Here is a 22,123-nt window from a genome sequence, read left to right as displayed (position 1 = left end):
CAAATATTGTACATAGGCTTTTCAATAATATATATTTGCTTCAAACCAAAGCTGTCCTCTTTTTTATTTCTTCCTGTCGGCGAATTTTTTGTAATCTTTTCTTTGATTCAAACTCTGCAAAGGCTTTAACGTAGACAGGAATATCTTCCCAGCCTTCATCAGCATCTGATTCACTGACTGATTGGTCTCCTCCATCTTTCTGTTCGTAATTGTGTCTCAAAGCAATATTTTTCCTCTTGGCTGCCAATACACTCTTGGGCAGAGGCCCTTTTCTTTTAGGGAACAAACTTCTGATAGCAGATAAATCATGAGGTTGTTCTGCTTTTTTGCTATCGGTTTCCAGCTTCTTTTCACGTAACTCAACAGGGACATTTTCCATATGTAACAATCCCAAAGGTGGATTCCAGTCTTTAGGCCACTTCTCCTTAGTTCCTGCGATCTTTTCCGCAGCCTCTTTCCTTCTATGTTTCCAGTCTCTTAAATCCTCGCTATATATCTCCCAGACACAGTTAACGCAACCTGACATGCAACAGTTATCGGGTTCTTGTGGTTTTGCAGGCACTTGGACACCTGCTATTTTCTTCGTTCCGCCGCTAAGCACTCTACTTGTGGATCTTGGTGGTTCACCCTTTAAGCGTCCTCCAAAAACAGTGGTCATTCTTTCTTCGACAGAAGTAGAGATATCTTGAGTGTTTCCTTCAAAAGTCATATCTACTCTGGAGTATCTTGTGAACCTCCGCACCGGATAAATTCTGTAAAGTAATGACCATCCCTGATTTCTTATCATTTTCTACTTTTGATCACGTCTCTATCTAATGACGGTTTCATGCACCCTCTGACTGTTGTAATTTACGTATTATTATTCTGTTTAATTTATGCTATTTATGTAAATGAGTTCGGCCATGTCGGAGGAGAAAGATATCTTTTTTCAAATTTGAGTATCTGATTCGGGCTTATAATACATGCCCACGACATCGCTCGATCATATATTCCAACTCTTCAAGCTCCCTCTTCATTTTATTCTTCACGTTGAACGGTTCAAAGAGCCCCAGAAAATAGGTGCTGAGATCCAGACACTCCTTGTACTTACATTGGTAAAATAAACGATGGCAGAAACCACTAAGCACCTGTCGCTGATGCTTATTGGAGATATCGTACTTGCCTTCCCGGATCTCAACCAAGGGATCTACCTCATCCATCCATCCTACCTTTGTCCGCACAGGGCCTTGTTCTACTTCGAAGTAGTGCTGCAATTGCTGTGTATACTCTTCTTCCGTTTGACCTTTACGTATTTTAGTTTTCCCGGTGGATTTTCTAACAATTACTTCACCTGTTCTACCATCTAACGAGATTGGCTTAGTCACTGATTGATCCTTCTCTCCGTGGGCTTTCCTAAAACCTGTACTATAGTTTTTTTCCACCATTTTTGGTGCTTCTTCTCTATCAGATGCTTCTTTCATAAAAATTATTATCTTTCTTAGCTGTTATTCATCTTACATTTTTTTTTCAATTACGGCGAGGCGATGACTTCAATCGTTGCTGTCAAGATTGAATTGACAATTACAGTCGATGTTGAATATTAACTTATATATGACAGATCATTACAGCTAGTCTAGTTCGACAAGATTAGTAAGATTAGGAGTTATTTTTAACTGCTTATTATGCAAGTTGTGTAGGCCACAGGCGCAACTGAAAAACATAATTTCAGATTAGGCAGTTACTGGAAAGATCGCGTTCTTGTATTGTCTAAATAGAAGCAGTTGTTTTAATAATGCTTACAATTGAACTATGAACCAAAGCAATAATTTATGAGAAACTAAAATGGGATGCATCAGATCTTTGCACTCAATTGAGTTTAAAACTGTACAGGTACTAATATTATATTAACGCTGCTTCTATAACACTTGTTTTGACATGACGATAAGTGTAGTGTATTCAAATGCCGTATGTCACTTGAACACACAGGGAACTGCACTCTGCACTTCGGAACAAGATTGAAAGTTACTGTGTTATTAACCTTTGCCAACAAGCGAAAACAACCAGGTGTTTCTGCGGTTTACAAAATCTTTAAGGGATTGAGGTTAGTTGGCTCAAAGAGAAGAAGTTCCCAGTCGATGTATCAAGCAGAGCTAAGAGAAAAAGTGCCGCGAAAGGGTTTGATTGGTCAAGTTGGCTTGTTCATCAGGAACTAAATTAATCAAGGTGTGATTCTATCTGTCAACCCCCCCCCTTGATACTTCCTGTACTTAGAATCAATTTATTAAATACAAATTTAGAATCTGTGATTCGTAAATCTTAAGTGTTTAAATACTAAGTGTGTATTAAAGGCTTTACTTCAAGCAACGAAAAATAAATAACCCCGAATATATGAGGGGCAATAATACCTTTTCACTCATTTGATGAAAAAGAAAAGATGTTTGATGTTATAGAAAATACCTTATACCATATCTTCTACCTACTCATCAATATCAAACCCTCACAGAATAGAGATAAAGAACATCAGAACCATCTGGGCAATGTCATTTTTAAAGTTCGCTTATAGAAACTCTTGGCGATACTATAGCAAGTCCACACGGCATTTTCATAAAATACCTATAAGACAGTTCATAATACCTACGTCAATTGCTTTTTATTTGACACAAAATTCGTTTCCAAAACAAAATTGTTTGATATACAATGATTCTCTAAAACCGGATCCCAAAGGTGATACTTTTGAAATGGGCCTCTACGTTTCCTCAGAAAACGAATTGCAGGAAAAGCTTAAATCTTTCAGGTCTGCTAAGATCACTGAATCACGAAATAAATTAATAAGATATCTAAGAATCTTTTGGTTCGGTTTTAATGATAATATTGTTGAGCCTGTATGCACGATTTTAAGGTTTTTAGAAATTTCAGCTATTTTTTTACCTCTTCTCCTATTATACCCCATATCATGGTTTGGTCATAAACTCAAAATTACGGACACCAATATAACTGAAACTCGAGGTTCATTGATTTGGTGTCAACTACTGCGTAAAGCATTGGAATTGGCTGGCCCGAGTTTCATTAAACTCGGACAATGGGCAGGATCGAGAACCGATATATTCTCTCACGCACTGTGTCATGAGTTGGGTAAATTGCATAGTAACGTTACAGCTCACTCTCTAAGCTTTACTCTGGAAAAACTTTCTCAAGCATTAAAGGTTGACAAGATCGAAGATGCTTTTGATGAATTTAATCGAACACCAATTGGAGTTGGGTCCATCGCACAAGTTTACGTGGGTGAACTATCCCAAAAGTACATCGATAAATATGACAATATACAAATTGGTAAGGATGGAAATCGTTGGTGTGCCATCAAGATCTTGCATCCAAATGTAAGATCTCAGATCCGGAGAGATTTGAAAATAATGAAATTCTGTGCTGACGCAATAAATTGGATTCCGACTATGGAATGGCTGTCTTTACCCAGCGAAGTCGATCAGTTTTCCATATTAATGAATATTCAGTTGGATCTAAGAATTGAGGCGTTAAACCTGGAAAGATTCAATGAGAACTTTAAAAATTCTATTCAGGTGAAATTTCCTAAACCATTTCTCCCCTTGTCAAATAGGGATGTTATGTTCGAAGAGCATGTATATGGTCTTTCCATGGAAAAGTTTTTATCTACGAAGAAGCAAATTAACGACGTTGAACTTTGTAAAAAAGTCAGTGATCCCTTCGTTGACGCGTTTCTACAAATGCTAATTCTTGATGATTTTGTTCATGCTGATTTGCATCCAGGCAATGTTATAATCAGATTTGTGAAGACGAACAAATACGGCACAAACATTATATCCTCCGAACTTGAATCGTACAGAATAACGCACGACCTGAGGAAGAAGATAGAGGAGGACCAAGATCAGGACTTTGTTGGAAAACTGAAGTCTGTATTAACTAATTACACTCCCCAAATTTGTTTTATCGATACAGGAATAATTACAGAATTGAATGAAAAAAACAGAATTAATTTCATAGCTCTATTCAACGCATTGGCCCGATTTGATGGTTATAGAGCTGGTGAGTTGATGATTGAGAGATCAAGAACTCCAGAAACAGCTATTGATAAGGAAGTATTTGCGTTTAAGGTAGAAAAGCTAGTGGATAAAGTTAAACAAAGAACATTTACATTGGGAACCGTCTCAATTGGCGATTTACTCGATCAAATGCTTAGTATGGTAAGGTCGCACCATGTTAGAATGGAGTCCGACTTTGTTTCCGTGGTGGTCGCTATTTTACTTCTAGAGGGTATTGGACGCCAGTTAGATCCAAACTTGGACTTATTTGAAAGGTTCGTATTTTACGCATGGATTAACGGTTTTAAAGAATAACATCAATTTTTTAAAACCCTTTTCTATTGCTTTTTTTTGCTTTTTATTGCTACTAAAGAAATTCTTTTACTAACAAAAATACCCACATCTTGTAACTTCTCTTCGTAAACAGTTCGCTGCCTATATTACGTGAATTCGGGTTTAAGCGGGAAGCCAAAAGTCTCTTGAAAGATGCAAGCACATTATCAATGCTCAAGATATGGGTTGGTTTAGAAGTGCGTCAATTAATGCATCTCTCGATGAAGCAAATATACGATCTTGTCAGGACTGATCAATTGTGTCCTAATTATTAATATTCTTTCTTTTTATGCATCTTTTATAATTGCGACTTCCACGTGTTCGCAGGTGGAGCAATGTTACACACGCTGTCCCAACATATTAGCTCTCCAAAAAAACGACCAAGTTTATTTAAGTGACAAATAATAATTTGCTGTTGCTCTAGCTGAAATTTAGACCAGTGCTGTCATTATCGACTCGTAGTGTTCTTTTAATAGTAAATTTCGTCAAAACGTTTCTAATTCACTTAATAGCGCCAACTGAATAAGAGAATTATTTTTAGAACGTGCACATTATATTAAAAAGAGAGCGTTGGCTGACAGAAGTAAAAAATAAATTATTGTCTTACAAAGTGAGACTATTAAAGAGTTTAAGTTTTGCAATTAGTGCTTCATTGAACAATAAGGCAACGGTAGCAAAAAATTTAAACCCAACTAAGAAGGGAACCCTCATCAAATTACACAAAAATAGCCACTATCTCCAACTAAGGTGACAAACTACTGAAACTGTAAGGTCTTTATATAATCAAACAATATAATCAATGAAGTTCGGAAAAACCTTTGCCAATCATCGCATTCCAGAGTGGTCAAGTCAATATGTTGGCTACAAGTCGTTGAAGAAAATGATTAAAGAAATTACAAGACTTCAAGAAGACATATATAGGGCACATAACAAGAATAGCTATGATGAAGGCAGGCCACCAACAAAAATGAGAGATTCATCTAATAGTGCTCAAAATTATTTGGACTCTCCAAAAATCCAAAAGTTATTGGCGTCGTTTTTCTTTGCAGTTGACAGGGATATTGAGAAGGTTGATACATTTTACAATTCCCAGTATGCGGAATATAAGAAAAGATTTGAGAGATTGCTTTCTTCTAATCAATTCAATGAGATAAAATCAACATTAGTGGTCGATGCCAACAAAGAAGATGCAGTAGCGCAAACCTTACTCACAAAGGATACGAGAGAGATGAATATGCTTTTAAAGGGAACAAGTCAAGCCAGCCGTCTATCTTACCATAAAGATGACTTAATTGAAATTCAGTCTATCTTAGCTGAGTTAAGAAAACAATTTAGAAACTTAAAGTGGTACGCTGAACTAAATAAGAGAGCTTTTGGTAAGATTTTAAAGAAACTGGATAAAAAAGTCGGCACAAATCAGCAAATGTCAACTATGAAAACTAGAATCTTGCCGTTACAATTTGCTAATGATTCTCTTATTACCAAAGATTTGAGTTTGCTAAAAACTATCTGGGAACAAGTGACGTTCAGGATAAATTCTTACGAGAGAGTAATGAGGAGTACCTCGCCGAACGCAAATGCTAATGATAATACAGAATTCTTTAAGATTATTTGCGTTTTTATAGAAGAAGATGATAGCAAAGGATTGATTAGAGAGCTAACAAACCTATATTCGGAATTGTCTTTGATTCCAACAAGAATTATGATAAGTGTTTTAAACAAGGCAGCACTGTCTAAATCACTGGCATGTATTGATGCTATCTTAAAGGTTATTCCGTCTCTAAATGACTCGGAAGATATTAACAGAAGAAATTTTTTCCATCATCACATAATTGCAATCGGGAAGTTAATCAGAAAACAGGAAATTTTAAGTAGGAAAAAGAAGTCACAACCCTCAAAATATACTAATAGTGAGGGAGAAATTGTAACAGATTTAAGAACCCTGCATACGACCCTATCTGCCCCGGCAGAATCAGATAGCATTACAGAGGAGGAAAAAAGTTCGGCCTGTACACTCTCTTATATTTTAGAGGAGTTACCAATTCATTTAAGACCATGCCTTTTTCAGCATGATAATTACAAGAGAACGCCCTTGCATTATTCTTGCCAGTATGGCTTATCTGAAGTTACGAAGTTGATTATCAAGTTAATGAAAGAATGGAATATCTGGAATGAAATCCCTATTGATGACGTTTCCGCGTTCGGAGATGCCGAATCATTGACACCTTTACATTTATGTGTGTTGGGTGCTCATCCCAAAACAACAGAAGTCTTATTGCAATCTTTGGATCCGAACGTGAAATTAAAAAGTTCAAGTTTGTTACATTTGGCCACTGAGTGGAATAACTATCCCCTTTTACATGTTCTCCTATCATCAAAAAGGTTTGATATTAATTATCAAGACAACGAATTACATGAAACACCGCTATATCTTGCTTGTAGATTAAATTTTTTCGAAGCTGCTGTGTGTTTGTTGTACAATGGAGCCGACCTTGAAATAAGAGAAAAACTTTTTGGCTGGACAGCTATCTTCGTTGCAGCAGCAGAAGGGTTTACGGACATTGTAAAGCTCTTGATAGCCAACAACGCGAACTTTGATATTGAAGATGAAGGTGGGTGGACGCCGATGGAGCACGCGGTATTGCGCGGTCATTTGCACATTGCTGATATGGTTCAAATCAGAGACGAACTGGTCACGCATCCCCATTCACAGTTGAACAGTGGTAGCGAAGAGAAAGAACCACTAAACGAAATTAGTGCCGGAGAATTAAATGAGAGAAATGAAAATGGAAACGGAGGTAATAAAGGGTCCTTGGGAAAACTGGCCGGACCAATAAAGTCATATGGACACAGATTCCTGGATAATAATGAATCACTTATACTAATAACATTGGGAAGTAATGACACAAGAAACAAAAGCCCTTCAATTTCATTAAGCTCGGAAGCACTAGCAAAAGTTATTGGGTTGGAAACAGATTGTGCATTATCGTTAGTAATTTCATGCAATGATTCAATTGATAAATCTTCTGTAATCTTAGATTTACCATTAGATGATAATGTGGACGCAGTAGACTTCAAAGTGCCTTTCAAAGTTGATTATTCTCATACATTATATTTTGATATTGTGCCAACATATGGAACACGCTCGTTGGAGACCCATAATAGAATAGATTGTCAAAAAAATAACAATAATTACGTAATGGCAAGGGGTGTTTCCATGTTGAATAAGTCGTACAGCTCAGTGGGAGTTAATAGAAGTATATTAAATGGTAGCGTGACGGTCCCCATCATCGCTAATCATACACTGGAGATACTTGGGACGCTGAAATTTGAATATATTATTATCACACCATTTGAACATCCACAACTGCCCTTAGAAAGAACAGAAACGTACTGGAAATCCTTAGTGTCCACTCGTGTTATAGGACATAGAGGCCTGGGTAAAAATAATCCTAATAAATCATTACAAATTGGAGAGAACACAGTCGAGTCTTTCATCATGGCAGCCTCATTGGGAGCATCGTATGTAGAGTTTGATGTTCAGTTGACGAAGGATAACGTACCAGTGGTATATCACGATTTTCTCGTAGCTGAAACAGGTGTCGATATCCCCATGCATGAATTGACGCTGGAACAGTTTTTAGATTTGAACAATGCCGATAAAGAGCACATTCAACGTGGAGCAGGTCACTCACCTCATCATGTAAATGGAGCAGATACAGCACTACAAAAATATAGAGGGCGTTCGGTAGATGATTCAGACGTTAGTACATTGAGGAGAGCTTGGGATTTACACGACAACGACCCGAATGGGAAGTCCAACAATGCTCATTGGTCTGACAATCGAATGAGGCTAACCAAAACATTTAAAAAGAACAATTTTAAGGGAAACGCTAGAGGACATTCAATAGCTTCATCATTTGTTACCTTGAAAGAACTATTCAAGAAAATCCCTGCCAACGTTGGGTTTAACATAGAATGTAAGTTTCCCATGCTTGATGAGGCAGAAGAGGAAGAGTTAGGGCAAATAATGATGGAAATGAACCATTGGGTTGACACCGTGTTAAAAGTAGTTTTTGACAATGCGAATGGTAGGGACATCATTTTTTCGTCATTTCATCCGGATATTTGCATCATGCTTTCGTTAAAGCAACCGGTTATTCCGATCTTGTTCCTGACGGAAGGTGGAAGTGAACAGATGGCCGATTTGAGAGCCTCATCGTTACAAAACGGTATAAGATTTGCTAAGAAGTGGAATTTATTGGGGATTGTATCTGCTGCAGCACCCATTTTAAAGGCCCCACGGTTGGTGCAAGTGGTTAAGTCTAATGGGCTGGTATGTGTCACTTACGGTGTGGACAACAATGATCCCGAAAATGCCAGTATACAAATTGAAGCAGGTGTAGATGCCGTGATCGTCGATAGTGTATTGGCAATTAGACGTGGGTTAACCAAAAAGAATGAAAAGTAACGAAGATACACTACTTTTATTTTTAATTTATTTTCTTTTTTTGTTCGTAAATTTATGTATGCATGTGCTTAACTAAAATAAAAAGAGAATGCTTATTTTGATAAAAGGGATGATGATATAAACTACAATAAGGTTTCACCCAATGCACACCTTGCAATGGCGCAACCTGCAGAGATGGTGTTTGAAACATGGATATCATGAATAGCCAGATCAGGGTTACATTCAACAACGTCTAGCGCAATTAAATTACCGGATTCGGCCAATCTTTCCACCAAGAAAAGACCTTCTCTCAAGGTCAACCCACCTCTCACTGGAGTACCTGTAGCAGGAATGTATAATGGGTCTACACCATCGACGTCATAGGAGCACATAATGGGACCTTCACCGTTTGTTTCTGGGTGCACGGCTTTCATTGCCATTTCAATGACAGCGTTGATGCCGTATTTGTCAACGTGGTACATGGAAAAGGCGGCGATACCCAGATCTTTCAAGATTTTCTTTTCTCCGGCATCAACATCTCTCAACCCAATATACGCGATCTTTTTTGGGCTCAAGTTGCCTGGAACCCATTTGAGCGACTCGGGACAATGTGGGACATCCTTGTTCAAACCCATTAGGAATGACACGGGACAGCCGTGCAAGTTTCCAGAGGGGGTGCTTTCTATGGTGTTTATATCAGCGTGGGCGTCTATCCATAAAAGACCAGCATCGGGGTATTTGTCCAAAACCGCGGATACAGTACCAATGGCTATTGAATGATCACCACCCAAGGTCAAGGGGAATCTGTTCGCCTGGACCACTTTCGACACGGAGTTGTACACCAACTTGGTGGCTTCACCAACCAAATCTGCTCTTTTAGCCTTGACACCGTCTATCATAACAGAGGAACCCCCAGTTGTGGAGTCCTTCTCCATTTTCAACTTTCCCACAAATTGGGCCTCGTCCATTGAGGGCTCTAATTCCGTAGACCAGCCCAAATCCTCTATGCTTGTTTGCAGACCATGCTTAAGCATGTATTTAGGGCCCTTCTCGACACCAAGCTTACCCTGACCGCCGCTGAATGGAGCCAGAACGATGGACAATTCGCGATTTTTGTAGTAGTTGTAATGAGGTCCTGTTTCCATCTTGATAGTAGTTATTGTTATTGATATAGTTGTTGTTGTTGTTTCTGCTAACTTTGAGAAAACATATACAGACCAAGAGAAGAGAAACAGTCTTAGATCTTGATAGAAAGTGGGCCGCAAGCTCTGCTTATATACTCTTTAGACCCCTCGGCGGCTACCGCTAAGTGAAAAATTCAGCGAGCGGCGATGCGCTGTTGATTGCCATTAGCAGCACGGTGCTTTGCGAAGGGCAAGAGCTAGAGACTATTCGCACTAGCCGATATTTTCGCGGCGTCTCGGCTTCTTGTAAGGGATAGAAAAAAACTGTTAATGGAAGGAGCAATCAAAGGGCGGGGATCGCGGGCGACGGTGCGGCATCGAAAAAGTGAAGAACCAGTAAAAATAGAGGTGGGGTTTATCAGTGTTGATATCTAAGTTTATGATAAACATTGATGAGTCAGGGATTGCACCCGTAGTTCATCCGTATGATGTGATGTTGTTTGTTTTTGTTTCATGTAAGGTTGCTAGAATAGGGTCCTGTCAGACAGTATGCGTAGCTTTACCATCATTTCGCCGCTATATGTGAAGGGCCGTAAATTGGATATACGGTATGTAAAAATCAGCGGAATATTATGATGAGAAGTGAGAAAATTGAAGTCAGTAATCTTGGATATTCAGAACTGTCAATCCTCAGTTTGGCCAATTTTATTTAATTTGTTAATAGCAGAACTTACCGGGCGGTCCAGTTTTGCCTACACGGTTTGGTATAAAGTTTAAAAAGCATATATACGAGCTAGATGAAGTATCCAATAGAGTTTTTCTCACGATGGTATTGGAATAGCTTCCTTGAAAGGTAACTACATACAGTGTCGAGGAAAAATAGACAATTACTTAAAGGAGTAAATGTTACTATACCTGAAAGAAATTAAGAGTCGCCATGCGTAGCAGTAATCACAACCGACATCGGGGAAGAGTGAGGGGAGCAAATTGGATGTAAATATTTTGGTGAATTTGCTCGGTACGCGCTAAACTCACATGATTTAGCAGCGCCGTGGCGCAGTGGAAGCGCGCAGGGCTCATAACCCTGATGTCCTCGGATCGAAACCGAGCGGCGCTAAATTTATTTTTTTCTTTTTACTCTTCATTTTTTTTCCAGGTCGGTGATAGTATATGAAATTCCGGTGGGATTGGGCTTATTATTTCAGGTTATATAATTTTTGAAATACGTTTTTCTTCTTTCTTCTCAGAATCATCGGTAATTTGTATGCTGGAGAAAGTAACAAATAGAGTCGATATCCTCAACTTCCCTGTAAGTCTTCACCTATAGAAACTGGTCGTAAAACAATGAGTCAGTTTGGCACGACAGATATCGTTTCCGGTTCAGAAACACCACCTTATTCTGGGGCAAGTTACCAGGACGCCCAGGATGACAATACCCATCCACATTCATCAGACGCCGGTGCAGAGAAGTTCAGTGCAGGCAGTGGAAGCGAGTCGCATACTGAATCCTCGAGAAGTGATGATGAGGATTCTCAAGCAAAAACAAAGATGGTGGATAATATTACCATCTTAAAATATATATTGGATTCTCTATCTGGTAGAGACAAATTAGCCAAAATTATCAAATACGCTCTGGATATATTAAAACTGTTTATCGAAAAGTCTAAGCGAAATTTAACTGTTTTGGACCCTTCCGTATTAACGTACTATACCAAGATTTTGAAAAATCTGACTGTAAAAGTCGCACTAAGGCATCCAATCACGGTAATTAAAGTACTTCTCCTGTCTCTTTTGAGAAATTTTGACAAGAAAATTGATTTTATCAGTCAACAATTAAGTACTTTTAGATATATTTTAAGGTTTGGCGGCACACCATTCCGAGTGTGCAGTTTCTTGGGGAAATTCAATAAAACCAGAAAGTGCAACTTTCAAATTGACCAAATTAAGAAAATATGGTTTAATGAAGCTTCATTGAGAGAATTTTTGGACTTGTATTATGGTATCTTTGATGAATTAGACTTGCTATACAAATTGAAAATATGGACAAATAAATCATTCTATTCCTTTGTCAGTAGACAAGAGTCTCTTGCATGGCAATACGACATTCTTTTAAGCTTGAAGGACCATTGGCTCAACCTGCAAAGCTTACAGAAGAGACAATTAGAATTGGAAGTGCAACTAAAAGTTCAAAATAACGCGTTACTACTCTCACCCATACTGATGCATCAGGCCCATAAAGACGATGGCTCACAATCGCCAATTAGGAAACAGTTGTTAAATGACCTAAATGTTAATAACGACGCAGAGGTGTTAATACACAAACAACTAAAGGCCATCAAGGATGAAAAGACACTTGTTTATTTAGATATTGCAAGATTATCGTTTGATTGCATGGCTAATACATCAGATATTCTAAATTTAAAAACTCCAAAGGGAACGTATGCCGTTCTGTCCCTGGGATCCGGCTTAACTGGACTGGTTAAACTTTGGATAACAACAAAGAGGTCACTTTGCTCTTCAAAAGATTGATATATAAAAATATGTATACATATAGATATGTACATATATATGTGGCGAATAATGTTTTACCTCTGCATTTGTATTGTTATTTGATTCGTTGAATAAGATAGTTTGGCGCTCGGTTTTTGCTCTTTTTCTTCCGTTTTTATGTCATTGGGGTGGCGGTAGTCATTCCGTTTTACGGTATGTTTATTCTGACACTTTGACGCAGATCTAAAAGGTGGAGTGTGGAGTACAAATAGCTCTCTCTCAAATACAGAAAAATACTTGAGTGTACAAAAGTAGCAACCTTTAAATAACAATGATTACTTCAATTGACATAGCAGATGTAACTTATTCTGCCAAACCAAGAATTTTGGTGCCTTATAAAACCCAATGGGAAGTCGCCAGTCATCTTCCTGAATATCGCAAACTGGCAGAAAGGGTAGAATTCTATAAATATGAGATGTCCACAAAGGATGATTTTGTTAAATTTTTGGAAACTCATAGAATAAACGGCTTTTGGCTCACTGAGGAGTTTTTCACTGTGTTAGGAAACCCTTCGAGTTATATTGAATTCTTCCCCGCATCTTTAAAAGTAATCCTTGTACCATGGGTCGGCTGTGACTTTATTGACGGTAAGTTATTAAGATCGAAAGGTATCACTTTATGCAACATTGGACCACATGCTGCTGACCATGTCACAGAATTGGCTATTTTCCTAGCAATTAGCTGCTTTAGAATGACTTCATTTTGGGAATATTGTTTTAAATACGTGGAAAATGGTAATGTTGAACAGTGTAAGAAATATATCTCTAGTGACTCGTATGAAATTGTTACAGATAGTTACCACGGTCAGGAAATGAAATTTCCCTCTCGAACAGACAAATGCAAGCCTAACAAGGATAGGAAAGTGGTACATTTAGCAGAAAAGTACACGGTTGGCGGGAAAAAAATGGAATCTCCAATGAATAAAAAAGTTCTAATATTGGGGTTTGGCTCCATCGGACAAAATATAGGGTCTAACTTGCACAAAGTGTTCAACATGAGCATTGAATACTACAAAAGGACCGGTCCCGTCCAAAAGAGTCTACTTGATTACAACGCTAAGTACCATTCTGATCTAGATGATCCAAATACTTGGAAGAATGCGGATTTGATCATTTTGGCCTTGCCCAGTACGGCCTCTACAAACAATATTATCAATCGTAAAAGTTTGGCCTGGTGTAAAGATGGTGTCAGGATAGTTAACGTTGGGAGAGGCACATGCATAGATGAAGATGTGCTACTAGACGCTCTTGAATCTGGAAAAGTGGCAAGCTGTGGTCTCGATGTGTTTAAAAATGAGGAAACACGCGTTAAGCAAGAGTTACTTCGCAGATGGGATGTTACAGCTTTGCCACATATCGGCAGCACAGTTGCCGACATGGTCATAAAGCAGACACTCATCACACTCGAGAATGTGCAGGACATATTTGTCGAGGGAGGTGATGGTAAGTATGTGCTCAACTGAACCATTCATTATGTTACAAAGATAGCATTTCAATTAGGATTACATACGTATATGCATTGCTCTTTATACCACAACTCTAAGAATGTCGAAAGTTATATGGCGGCGGTGATGTTGGAAAAAAAACGCGGCCGTTTTATAAAGAACAATAATCGTCTGACTAGGTAAAGTACCAGATAAGAACCGTTTTTATTGCGCGTATTGGTATGTTTTTTAAACGGAATTTTTCAAGATTGTTAAATACATCAACGATATATCCATTTTAATCACCGTTTACCTTTGTGTGTTAGCTTTGTATCTGGAAGTTTTTTCTCTTTTCTTCTTTGTCCTTGCCTTCTACCATTTTGCCTTTTGTTCGAGTTCGTGATTACATCAGGCATATACAACATCACGTTTGTTGAAACACTGGCTGCTAGGAGTATCTGTGTGTATATTCTAGAATAAACTCACACTCAACTAACAGCACGCAATGACAGATAATTTGACCACAACTCATGGTGGTAGTACCACCCTTGAATTGTTGGCGCAGTACAATGATCATAGATCCAAAAAGGACAAATCTATAGAACATATAGAAAAAGGAACATGTTCAGGAAAAGAAAGAAATCCGTCCTATGATGAAATTTTTACGGAAAACATTAAGCTAAAGCTACAAGTCCAAGAATATGAAACTGAAATTGAGAGTTTGGAAAAGGTTATTGATATGTTACAAAAAAACAGAGAAGCTTCCTTAGAAGTTGTGCTTGAGCAAGTTCAAAATGACTCAAGAGATTCATACGTTAACGATCAATCATTTGTGTTACCCCCAAGATCTGCTGAAAGGAAAGCGCATATCAAGAGTCTTAATTTGCCAATACCGACATTGTCCCCTCCATTGCAACAAGGTTCAGACGTTGCACTTGAAACAAGTGTAACGCCTACAGTACCTCAAATAGGTGTTACATCAAATACTTCAATAAGTAGGAAGCATTTACAGAACATGATACTAAACGATGAAATAGAAGCAAATAGTAGCTTCTCATCTCCCAAAATTATCAATAGATCTGTCTCAAGCCCTACAAAAATACATTCAGAACAGTTGGCTAGCCCAGCTGCCTCTGTTACCTATACGACGTCTAGGATAACCATAAAATCACCTAATAAAGGTTCGAAATCTCCATTGCAAGAACGTTTGCGTTCCCCTCAAAATCCTAACAGAATGACGGCTGTTATCAACAACCATTTGCATTCTCCATTAAAGGCCAGTACCTCTAATAATTTAGATGAGCTGACTGAAAGTAAAAGTCAACAACTAACTAATGACGCGATACAAAAAAATGACCGCGTTTATTCTTCTATAACATCCTCTGCATACACTACTGGAACTCCTACTTCAGCAGCCAAAAGTCCATCATCCCTTTTGGAAGTCAAGGAGGGTGAAAACAAGGCTTTGGGTTTCTCTCCAGCATCTAAAGAAAAACTTGACGACTTCACCCAATTACTTGACTCCTCATTTGGCGAAGAGGATCTAGTCAATACGGACAGTAAAGATCCTCTGTCCATAAAATCCACGATTAACGAATCTTTACCCCCACCTCCAGCGCCTCCAACTTTTTTCTCACCTACTTCTAGTGGAAATATAAAAAACTCTACTCCTTTATCAAGCCATTTGGCTTCTCCGGTTATCTTGAATAAAAAGGATGATAATTTTGGTGCTCAAAGTGCAAAAAATTTAAAGAAACCTGTGTTAACTTCATCACTCCCCAATCTTTCTACAAAATTGTCAACAACAAGTCAAAATGCTTCTCTTCCTCCAAATCCTCCCGTGGAAAGTTCATCAAAACAAAAACAACTTGGAGAAACGGCATCCATCCATTCAACCAATACCTTGAATACATTTAGCTCAACACCCCAAGGTTCGTTGAAGACACTTAGAAGACCTCATGCAAGTAGCGTGAGCACCGTGAAGTCTGTGGCCCAAAGTCTTAAGTCGGATATTCCATTATTCGTTCAACCGGAGGATTTTGGCACTATCCAGATTGAAGTACTGAGCACATTGTACAGGGATAATGAAGATGATTTATCCATTTTAATTGCAATCATAGACAGGAAATCCGGTAAGGAGATGTTTAAATTTTCAAAATCTATTCATAAAGTTCGCGAATTAGATGTATATATGAAATCACATGTTCCCGATTTACCATTGCCCACGTTACCTGATAGACAATTATTTCAGACTTTATCACCTACAAAAGTGGATACGCGAAAGAACATATTGAATCAGTATTATACAAGCATATTCAGTGTCCCTGAATTTCCCAAAAATGTTGGTTTAAAAATCGCCCAATTTATTAGTACAGATACAGTAATGACACCTCCAATGATGGATGATAATGTGAAAGACGGATCACTTTTGCTGAGAAGACCAAAGACTCTAACAGGTAATAGTACATGGAGAGTTCGGTACGGTATTTTGCGCGATGATGTTTTACAATTGTTTGACAAAAATCAGTTGACTGAAACTATTAAATTGAGACAATCTTCTATAGAACTTATACCCAATCTCCCTGAAGATAGATTTGGAACGAGAAATGGGTTTTTGATCACTGAGCATAAGAAAAGCGGACTGTCAACCTCAACAAAGTATTATATTTGTACTGAAACGTCGAAGGAACGTGAATTATGGCTTTCTGCGTTTAGTGATTACATTGATCCTTCACAAAGTTTATCGTTATCTAGCTCGAGGAATGCAAACGATACTGATTCTGCATCTCACTTGAGCGCAGGAACACACCATTCTAAATTTGGAAACGCAACTATCTCAGCAACCGATACTCCATCATATGTCACTGATTTGACCCAAGAATATAATAATAATAACAATATTAGTAATAGTAGCAATAACATTGCTAATAGCGATGGTATTGACTCAAACCCATCTTCTCACTCTAACTTCCTAGCAAGTTCAAGCGGGAATGCAGAGGAGGAGAAGGATAGTAGGAGAGCCAAAATGAGAAGTTTATTCCCTTTTAAAAAATTAACCGGCCCGGCGAGTGCAATGAACCATATAGGTATTACAATTTCAAATGATTCGGATTCTCCAACATCTCCTGACTCTATCATTAAGTCACCAAGCAAAAAATTAATGGAAGTATCCTCTTCGTCAAATTCTTCTACGGGTCCACATGTGTCCACTGCAATATTTGGCTCGTCACTAGAAACGTGTTTAAGATTGAGTTCGCATAAGTACCAAAACGTTTACGATTTACCGAGTGTAGTTTATCGTTGCTTAGAGTATCTTTACAAAAACCGTGGTATCCAGGAAGAAGGCATATTTAGACTAAGCGGGTCCAGTACAGTTATCAAAACTTTACAAGAAAGGTTTGATAAAGAGTACGATGTAGATTTATGTCGGTACAATGAAAGTATTGAAGCTAAAGATGATGAGGCATCTCCAAGTCTTTACATTGGTGTGAATACTGTAAGTGGGTTACTAAAGTTGTACTTGAGAAAGTTGCCCCATTTATTATTTGGTGACGAACAATTTTTGTCGTTTAAAAGAGTAGTTGATGAAAATCATAATAATCCTGTTCAAATATCATTGGGGTTTAAGGAACTTATTGAATCTGGCCTAGTTCCTCACGCTAACCTATCGTTGATGTATGCTCTTTTTGAACTGCTGGTAAGGATCAATGAGAATAGTAAGTTTAATAAGATGAATCTAAGAAATTTATGCATCGTGTTTTCCCCAACTCTAAATATTCCAATTAGTATGCTTCAACCATTCATCACTGACTTTGCGTGTATATTTCAGGGTGGTGAACCAGTTAAAGAAGAGGAAAGGGAGAAAGTAGATATACATATTCCTCAGGTTTGATGGTCTAAAATTGTAGAAATATAACGTTGCCAGTAAACCTCCATTGATTTAATGATAGAAAGAGGGCGAGATGTATAGAGGCTTCTTTCTTTCAACGATATATTTGTAATAATAAAAAAATGTCAGGCTGATAAAGCTTATAGAGTGACTGTCTTTTTATTCCTCAAATGTTATTTACAATACCATATAATAAAATTAGTATATTGTCAAATAAAATAAGAGAAAAAAACTAACTTCTTGACCAAATGGTCGAAGAGCTGAGATAAAGAAGGAAAAAAATTAAAATTACTAACTATACAAGGAAATATAAAAATAGAAAAATTGTGTTACTAAATACAAAAAAGTAATATATGCGTCACTTCTTTAGTGGGTTCAAGACAACATTATATATGCATTGGTATCACCATCTTCCACCACTTCTTGTTGTATGTTTTCTTGAAACATGAGAAATCATTGATATATCACTATCGTCATAAGTTGGTGTATTTGCGTTTTGAGGCTGTCTTATGCGATGCGGTTTCGTATTGGAGGGAATTTTATACATTCCATTACCTTGTAGACGGCGTTGGTGCGAGTTTTTCCAATTTTTTTCTTTTAGCTCATGGTCTGAATCTTCATCACCTTTTTTTTCAATTTCTAAGGTCTCCAAATGTCTAGAAATATCATCAATGGTAATATCCTCCACCGTGCGATTGAAAGTTTTGTTCAATTCTTCATCGTAAACGTATTCTTCATCTTCATCCTCACTGGAAAATTCTTGTTGCAAAAACGGAATTTGGGTTTCAGCTGCTCTATTATTTGACGAGAGCTGCTTGACCTTGGTATCGCTTCTAATTTCCCTTTGTTCCTGTTTTTCCGTGCTTCTCGGCTTGTTTTCATGAAGTTCTTTTTCTGGGGAAGCGTTGCTTCTATGAGATCTGATTATTCTTTGAGCAATTGTCGACGTGGATGCTGGTTCGACAGTAGCCTTTAGTAGAGAATTAGAAGGTGCGCTGTTAACTGCGTCTTTAAAAATGATATCATCGAATTCCGGTATCATTGCTCGTCCCAGCCTGATAACTTCTTCTGCCCATATTCTTATGACATCTTTTGCTCTTTTTGTCTTATAGGGTTTCCAAGCCGGTTTGCAACCACGAACAATCTCTTTAACGACTTGTTCAGACCCCCATTCTTTAACCCAATCTTGGTTTTGTAAACCGATCAAATGTGCGAAAACACCAGAACATATAGCTTTATCAGAATATCCACCCTCCATTAGAGACAAAACTTTGCCATGACAGTGCATTTGTGCTAATTTCAATGCATCTTTGGTGAACGTTGTATAAAAACTTGTAGGAACGTTGACACTATGCCTTTGCATTGAAGTTTGCTCAAATTCTGATGCATCGAAACCTGCGCTTATGACAACCAAACCTTTGAATGGTCTCCCTTGTTGATTCATTTCTAGTTTTGCGCTCCTGAAAAATTCATCTGCTTTAGCAAATAAAGTTCTATATTTTGTCCTGTATAATACATTGAATTCTTCTTCGGTTGTCCATTTGGATAAGTGAATATTCCAGATGTTTAGGTCATGAGAGTTCATGATACAGGTAGATGCATTTTTAATGTTCTCCTTTGTGGCAAATCCCGACTCTGTTGGAAATGAATTTATATCATGCATAGAAAAATAACCGACTTTGGGAAATTCGGCAAATTTCTTACCAAAATCATCATAAGATGAATCTTCAGGTTCCTCCTCAGGTTTGAAACCCGCACGTTTCCAGCAAATGTCTTGGGTCCCATCACCGTGGTGTAGATCGAAATCAAGCACGACAACATGCGTGACGTTGTAAGTATCATACGCATATTCTATGGCTACATGTGCATTGTTTAACAGACAAAAGCCGGATGGTGTACCATAGTGGCAATGATGACCAGGAGGCCGTATAGCAACAAAAGCTCTGTTACTAATATGTTCTGCAGATGGTCCTTTGAAAATTGAGTCAACACCAGTTTCAATGGCCCCAATTGTTCCCTGTAGAGCTTTAATTGTCTTTGAGCTCAAGTATATATCACCTGAGTTCCAAGTATCTGGGACTTCGATTTCGCCTTTTAGCAATTTAGCATCTGCCATTTGGCAAAGTTCAATTAACTCAGCCGGCCAGCTACTGCCATGAACTTTAAGCACATGAGGTGCCATCAATGAACCTTTCCTTTGATGCGAGGATTTCAAGGTGAAAAGGGATGGATACATTGTAATCGCAGCTGATATACCCATCGAGCTTGCTAATAATCTTTCTGGTCGTTCGACTATAGTTTTCCTATACGATTTTGTTACCCATTCTCTCGGGAACACATGCTGTAAAGAATATGGGGATAGTACTACAACAGCTTTTGCAGATTCCGGTATTTGTGCGGCAGCTCGAGCTGCCGATATGACATTAGGGTTATTTTGAACAAATGCTTGAAATTGCTTATAAAATCTCTCCAATGGATCTGAATGCTTGGAAGACATATTATATCGTCGAATTTCTCTGTTTACTTCCAGAGCCCTTTTTTTCGTTATATTTTCAGTGACTTAAGAAGTATTGGAGAAACTGAACTGATCAACTCCACACGAAAAGAAAGTTTGTAATTTGGAAAAGGACTAGTTTTTCAAAAGAGAAGATCTGATAATAGATCAAGCGATAAAAAAATTAACAAGATCTTATTGTTCAATTCAGAAAAAAACGTAAACAAAAAATAGTTCTTCATGTTTAAAGGAAAGAGTAAAATAGTATTATCCCTTGATTAGTTGTTTACAATTCTTGAAACTTTCCCAAACTGTTGTTTACATTTCTCTAAAACAAAAATAAAAACATGAGCAGGGTAACACTCAAGGGTCCTAAAAAAATTAGGTTTTATTACAGAAATTGTATAGGACATTTTTAATATTACGAGGGTAAATAAATAACAGTCACAGAATAGTATAGGTTATTAAGGGCTTCATGCGGCTATTTTGCCTATATTAATTTCTTTTTTTTTTCTTTTTTCTTTTTTTCCGCTGCTATCGGTAAAAGTTTCCGTTCTTGCTGGAACGAAATGGACAAAACTTAATTGTGATTGAAATTTTTCCAGTCAACAGTTTCGCAATGACGATGCCCAGCCGATTCTTTTCCCTTTAATTGTTATTAAGAAACATGATTATTCATAACTCTTTTCTTGTCGATGGGGGTTGCCTTTCTTTTTCGGTCTTAACTCCATTTATATTTATTTATTCATTTTTATCTATTTAACAGGAAACAGTTTTCTAGTGACAAGAAGGCGTATATCCCACTTAATTCAATATTAGAGTATTCGTATTTGGAATACAGGAAGAGTAAAAATAAGCCAAAAATTCATTACACCTCAATGACTGCCGACAACAATAGTATGCCCCATGGTGCAGTATCTAGTTACGCCAAATTAGTGCAAAACCAAACACCTGAAGACATTTTGGAAGAGTTTCCTGAAATTATTCCATTACAACAAAGACCTAATACCCGATCTAGTGAGACGTCAAATGACGAAAGCGGAGAAACATGTTTTTCTGGTCATGATGAGGAGCAAATTAAGTTAATGAATGAAAATTGTATTGTTTTGGATTGGGACGATAATGCTATTGGTGCCGGTACCAAGAAAGTTTGTCATTTAATGGAAAATATTGAAAAGGGTTTACTACATCGTGCATTCTCCGTCTTTATTTTCAATGAACAAGGTGAATTACTTTTACAACAAAGAGCCACTGAAAAAATAACTTTCCCTGATCTTTGGACTAACACATGCTGCTCTCATCCACTATGTATTGATGACGAATTAGGTTTGAAGGGTAAGCTAGACGATAAGATTAAGGGCGCTATTACTGCGGCGGTGAGAAAACTAGATCATGAATTAGGTATTCCAGAAGATGAAACTAAGACAAGGGGTAAGTTTCACTTTTTAAACAGAATCCATTACATGGCACCAAGCAATGAACCATGGGGTGAACATGAAATTGATTACATCCTATTTTATAAGATCAACGCTAAAGAAAACTTGACTGTCAACCCAAACGTCAATGAAGTTAGAGACTTCAAATGGGTTTCACCAAATGATTTGAAAACTATGTTTGCTGACCCAAGTTACAAGTTTACGCCTTGGTTTAAGATTATTTGCGAGAATTACTTATTCAACTGGTGGGAGCAATTAGATGACCTTTCTGAAGTGGAAAATGACAGGCAAATTCATAGAATGCTATAACAACGCGTCAATAATATAGGCTACATAAAAATCATAATAACTTTGTTATCATAGCAAAATGTGATATAAAACGTTTCATTT

At 37.7% G+C, this 22,123-nt stretch overlaps 10 protein-coding genes and 1 non-coding gene across 11 annotated transcripts, besides 1 other annotated feature; 7 read left to right on the top strand and 4 right to left on the bottom strand.

Annotated features, from left to right (window-relative positions):
- Positions 1-40: 40 nt before the first annotated feature.
- Positions 41-787, bottom strand: DPC25 (Dpc25p; the record flags this gene model as incomplete). The annotated part of the gene is made up of 1 exon (NM_001183921.1): positions 41-787. One exon carries the CDS (start codon positions 785-787, stop codon positions 41-43), a length of 747 nt encoding a protein of 248 aa, NP_015218.1.
- A 166-nt stretch (positions 788-953) lies between these two features.
- YPL108W (uncharacterized protein) lies at positions 954-1,460 on the bottom strand (the record flags this gene model as incomplete). The annotated part of the gene is made up of 1 exon (NM_001183922.1): positions 954-1,460. The coding sequence occupies one exon, from the start codon at positions 1,458-1,460 to the stop codon at positions 954-956; it is 507 nt and encodes a 168-aa protein (NP_015217.1).
- A 1,056-nt stretch (positions 1,461-2,516) lies between these two features.
- On the top strand, positions 2,517-4,642 carry CQD1 (Cqd1p; the record flags this gene model as incomplete). Its single annotated transcript, NM_001183923.1, has 2 exons — positions 2,517-4,309; positions 4,462-4,642. 2 exons carry the CDS (start codon positions 2,517-2,519, stop codon positions 4,640-4,642), a joined length of 1,974 nt encoding a protein of 657 aa, NP_015216.3.
- Positions 4,643-5,166: 524 nt separating this feature from the next.
- GDE1 (glycerophosphocholine phosphodiesterase) lies at positions 5,167-8,838 on the top strand (the record flags this gene model as incomplete). The annotated part of the gene is made up of 1 exon (NM_001183924.1): positions 5,167-8,838. The coding sequence occupies one exon, from the start codon at positions 5,167-5,169 to the stop codon at positions 8,836-8,838; it is 3,672 nt and encodes a 1,223-aa protein (NP_015215.1).
- A 122-nt stretch (positions 8,839-8,960) lies between these two features.
- On the bottom strand, positions 8,961-9,962 carry CAR1 (arginase; the record flags this gene model as incomplete). The annotated part of the gene is made up of 1 exon (NM_001183925.1): positions 8,961-9,962. One exon carries the CDS (start codon positions 9,960-9,962, stop codon positions 8,961-8,963), a length of 1,002 nt encoding a protein of 333 aa, NP_015214.1.
- A 1,024-nt stretch (positions 9,963-10,986) lies between these two features.
- Positions 10,987-11,058, top strand: IMT2. The gene has a single exon. It is a non-coding gene; the product is annotated as a tRNA-Met (tRNA).
- A 227-nt stretch (positions 11,059-11,285) lies between these two features.
- On the top strand, positions 11,286-12,470 carry PEX25 (Pex25p; the record flags this gene model as incomplete). Its single annotated transcript, NM_001183926.1, has 1 exon — positions 11,286-12,470. The coding sequence occupies one exon, from the start codon at positions 11,286-11,288 to the stop codon at positions 12,468-12,470; it is 1,185 nt and encodes a 394-aa protein (NP_015213.1).
- A 292-nt stretch (positions 12,471-12,762) lies between these two features.
- On the top strand, positions 12,763-13,953 carry YPL113C (glyoxylate reductase; the record flags this gene model as incomplete). The annotated part of the gene is made up of 1 exon (NM_001183927.1): positions 12,763-13,953. One exon carries the CDS (start codon positions 12,763-12,765, stop codon positions 13,951-13,953), a length of 1,191 nt encoding a protein of 396 aa, NP_015212.1.
- A 466-nt stretch (positions 13,954-14,419) lies between these two features.
- Positions 14,420-17,806, top strand: BEM3 (GTPase-activating protein BEM3; the record flags this gene model as incomplete). Its single annotated transcript, NM_001183929.1, has 1 exon — positions 14,420-17,806. One exon carries the CDS (start codon positions 14,420-14,422, stop codon positions 17,804-17,806), a length of 3,387 nt encoding a protein of 1,128 aa, NP_015210.1.
- Positions 17,806-18,207: an origin of replication (ARS1617; Replication origin; identified in multiple array studies, confirmed by plasmid-based recombinational ARS assay).
- On the bottom strand, positions 18,207-20,300 carry HOS3 (histone deacetylase; the record flags this gene model as incomplete). Its single annotated transcript, NM_001183930.1, has 1 exon — positions 18,207-20,300. One exon carries the CDS (start codon positions 20,298-20,300, stop codon positions 18,207-18,209), a length of 2,094 nt encoding a protein of 697 aa, NP_015209.1.
- Positions 20,301-21,175: 875 nt separating this feature from the next.
- Positions 21,176-22,042, top strand: IDI1 (isopentenyl-diphosphate delta-isomerase IDI1; the record flags this gene model as incomplete). The annotated part of the gene is made up of 1 exon (NM_001183931.1): positions 21,176-22,042. One exon carries the CDS (start codon positions 21,176-21,178, stop codon positions 22,040-22,042), a length of 867 nt encoding a protein of 288 aa, NP_015208.1.
- Between the last annotated feature and the right edge of the window lie 81 nt (positions 22,043-22,123).

Source organism: Saccharomyces cerevisiae, chromosome XVI (assembly GCF_000146045.2).
Source record: "Saccharomyces cerevisiae S288C chromosome XVI, complete sequence".
Classification (NCBI taxonomy): Eukaryota; Fungi; Ascomycota; class Saccharomycetes; order Saccharomycetales; family Saccharomycetaceae; genus Saccharomyces; species Saccharomyces cerevisiae.
Note: the sequence above shows the minus strand (reverse complement) of the source record. Positions and strands in the feature narration are given on the sequence as shown.